Source organism: Haliaeetus leucocephalus, unplaced genomic scaffold (genome assembly GCF_000737465.1).
Source record: "Haliaeetus leucocephalus isolate CR32 unplaced genomic scaffold, Haliaeetus_leucocephalus-4.0 Scaffold92, whole genome shotgun sequence".
In the NCBI taxonomy this organism is placed as follows: domain Eukaryota; kingdom Metazoa; phylum Chordata; class Aves; order Accipitriformes; family Accipitridae; genus Haliaeetus; species Haliaeetus leucocephalus.
Genome location: NW_010972528.1, coordinates 5,136,518 through 5,139,322, shown reverse-complemented (window position 1 = coordinate 5,139,322; position 2,805 = coordinate 5,136,518). Strand labels below are relative to the sequence as shown.

Below are 2,805 nucleotides of genomic sequence, written 5' to 3'. Positions count from 1 at the left end.
AGAGGAAGAAGGGAGAGAAAGGGGAGAAAGTAGCAGGGCCGGGAGCGGAGGAGGGAGCCGGGTCGCTCGCCCTCGCCGGCCGCCCGCACTTTCAGCGCCTCCCGCAAACTCCGGCGGACATCGGGGGGGGGAGCCGGGGGTGCGCGGAGGCCGCGGGCTCCCTCCTGTCCTCGGCCGCCGCGGTAAACGATCCGATCGCTTCTTTCTTCTCTCACTTTTCCTATTGATCTGAGTGGACCCAGGTCAGGTCCTAACAGATTGCCTGAGATTATTGGGACTCTGGGCTCTGATTGACATTTCTAGTCTCTCGCAAGCCCCTCCTATTTCTTTTAAGTCTCTCTCTCCCTCTCTGCCTCCCTCTCTCTCTCATGCCCAGAGCTCGCTCTCGCCGGGTTTGTCACTAGCTGCTTTTTTTTTTCCCCTTCTTTTTTTTTTTTCTAAATCTGTTTACTGACGTCGCGATCTTTTATTTGAGTTGCTTTCAAATCTCGTTTTAGCGATCGCCAATCAGTTGTGTGTTTTACAAAGGTTTAACCCTGCCTCATGGTATTCTAATTATATAGAGATAGATTTAGATATAATTTCTTTCGTAGCCCCCCCCCCCTCCCCCGGAGCATAGGAAGCCAGGGTGTCAGCTGTGAGCGGCACACGAGAGGGACAGGAAAAAGTTGTGACATTTAAAAATAAAGGCTCCCCCCCCTCCCCCCAGTCCCCCTTTTCAGGTTTTCAAATTTACAGCCTTGCCTTGCCTGGGTTCATTTTGTTTTCTTTATTAAGATATTCCCTCCTTCCCTTCCCCCTCTCCGGCCCTGGCGAGGGTTACCTCTCCTAATATAGATTTAAAAGTCTATTAGATTTTTTTTTAAATCTGCATTTCCAGAGCTACCTTGAAAATTTTCCTAATGTACTGAATCTTTAAGGAGTTCTCTACATTTTGTCTGGGCTAACAGTGGGCAGATACAGTGGAAAAGCTAAGTTAATTTTCCTCCTAATAAGGGACTTCAAAGAGTTGTAGGTCACAATTTTACATCAAAGGCAGAAAAGAAGGCAAATTAAAATCTTAACAAAGGAGAGACGGGAGCAGCCCTCTGGGCCATTAGTAAATAAGTGGTGTGAAAAAAGGGACAATGACAGGCACTGGAATTAAACTCATTAACACCTTTTTGTCTTGGTGCGAAATCTCTAATTAGGAAATTTATGATCATTTTGCTTATTCCCTCTGTTCTGAATCACTACAAGGCTTAGAAGGAAGTACCTGGTACGTGCAACATTTGCAAAGGGAGCAGTGGCACGGGCTTGTAAGGAGCTATTGGGAGGGAGTCAAGATACGGTTTAATTACCGAATAAGATTTTTTTTTATGATCAACACATTTGAAATTACGGTTTGCCTTTTTTTTTTTTTTTTTTTGCCGCCCCCCCTTCTTTCTCTGAAACCAGCGTGTGAGTTGCAATTTAGCCTTTTAAGAGTAGTTAAAATACAGTTCAATCACAGCGCGTCTTTGGCAAGCGCCAGTGTGCCCTGCTCCGCTACTGCCGTGTGGAGGGAGCGCCTGGAGGGGAACACAAAAAGTTCCTACAACCTGTGGGGCTGTGATTGCGGGCAGGGGAGAGGGGACCTCAACCTGCCACCGTTATCTGCCTTTTTAAATACTCGGTGTTTAACTTAAAAAAAAAAAAAGTTTGAAGAGTCTTTTAAGGAGTTGAGACTGGAGGAGAGCCGTTTAACCGTATTCCCCTCTCTTCCTAAATACTCTCTGGATTTATTGCCCTTAAAATATGATTTAGGTACAATATAACCACTGTGCCCACAGTATGGATTTTTATAACTACATTTCTTTAAAAATGAAATTCATGTCAGATTATGCAGTTAAAGGAATCGACCTTGATAGCTTGCTATAATAAAACTATATCAGCTTGTAATAAATGCGGATTATAGCAAAGCAAGCTCCAGAATTAAAATTCCCTGAATCAATATATGAAAATCTGTAGGAAACATCTCTAATCGTATTAAGTTCATCTTTATAGCATTTCCTATCTGCTAATCTAGTGCAAAAACAACTCTGGGTTGGAGGACCTTATTTTCTTCTGTTCAACGTTGCTGCTTTTGATAGTATAATTCAAGGGAGATAACACGAAATTCAGTTATAAGTTTATTTCTTTTTAATTCAAAAGGAAAACAGGCAGCAAACCCCACGTCCTGATTTGCTTTAAACTTTTCTGGAGGAAGCGCTCGGCTGGGGCGATGCGATATTGAGGGGGTCGACGGAGAGTTTGGATGCAGACCACAACTTTTAAGAAATACCTGCCTCGGAGAGAAAAGGGACTAATATGAAAAATCGGGCAAATCGCTCGCCCTTTGATGCGGTCGTGCTCGCCACGCCGGTGTGACGGCCGGGCTGTGCCCCCCACGGGGGAACACGTGTGTCCCACATAACCGGACCCGTCTTTTTGTGGCTGCAGGTCTGGCACGGAGTGTCAAAGCTGGCAGGATTATTTCGTGATTTTTAATCAACAGCACAATCAATATGAGTTCGTCTCCCGCGGGAGACACCGGCGGTGGCGGGCAGGGCTGGGGTGGGAGCGGCCGGGGCGATGCGGGAGCGGGAGGGGGGTCCCCGGGGCCGTGGGGGGCTGCCGCGGGGAAGTGGCGGTGGGCAGCCGGGGGGGAGAGGGAAATTTGTGGGTGCGAATGGATCCAGGTCAGGGTGAGGTATGGTTTATTAATGGCCAAGAAAGGGAGGGGAAACGTAGCCGGACCAAACGGACGGGAGGAGAAATCTGCAGGGATGCAGGTTTTGGCTGAGG

At 47.1% G+C, this 2,805-nt stretch overlaps 1 protein-coding gene across 1 annotated transcript in view; it reads right to left on the bottom strand.

The window, feature by feature from the left end:
- The window catches only part of IRX3 (iroquois homeobox 3), a 7,491-nt gene extending 5,059 nt beyond the window's left edge, over positions 1–2,432 (bottom strand). The window contains exons 1-2 of the mRNA XM_010585225.1: positions 2,303–2,432; positions 90–220 (exon numbers count right to left, since the gene is read on the bottom strand). Of these exons, the coding sequence (XP_010583527.1) occupies positions 90–220; positions 2,303–2,432 (261 nt within the window). The remainder of the gene's footprint in view (positions 1–89; positions 221–2,302) is intronic.
- Between the last annotated feature and the right edge of the window lie 373 nt (positions 2,433–2,805).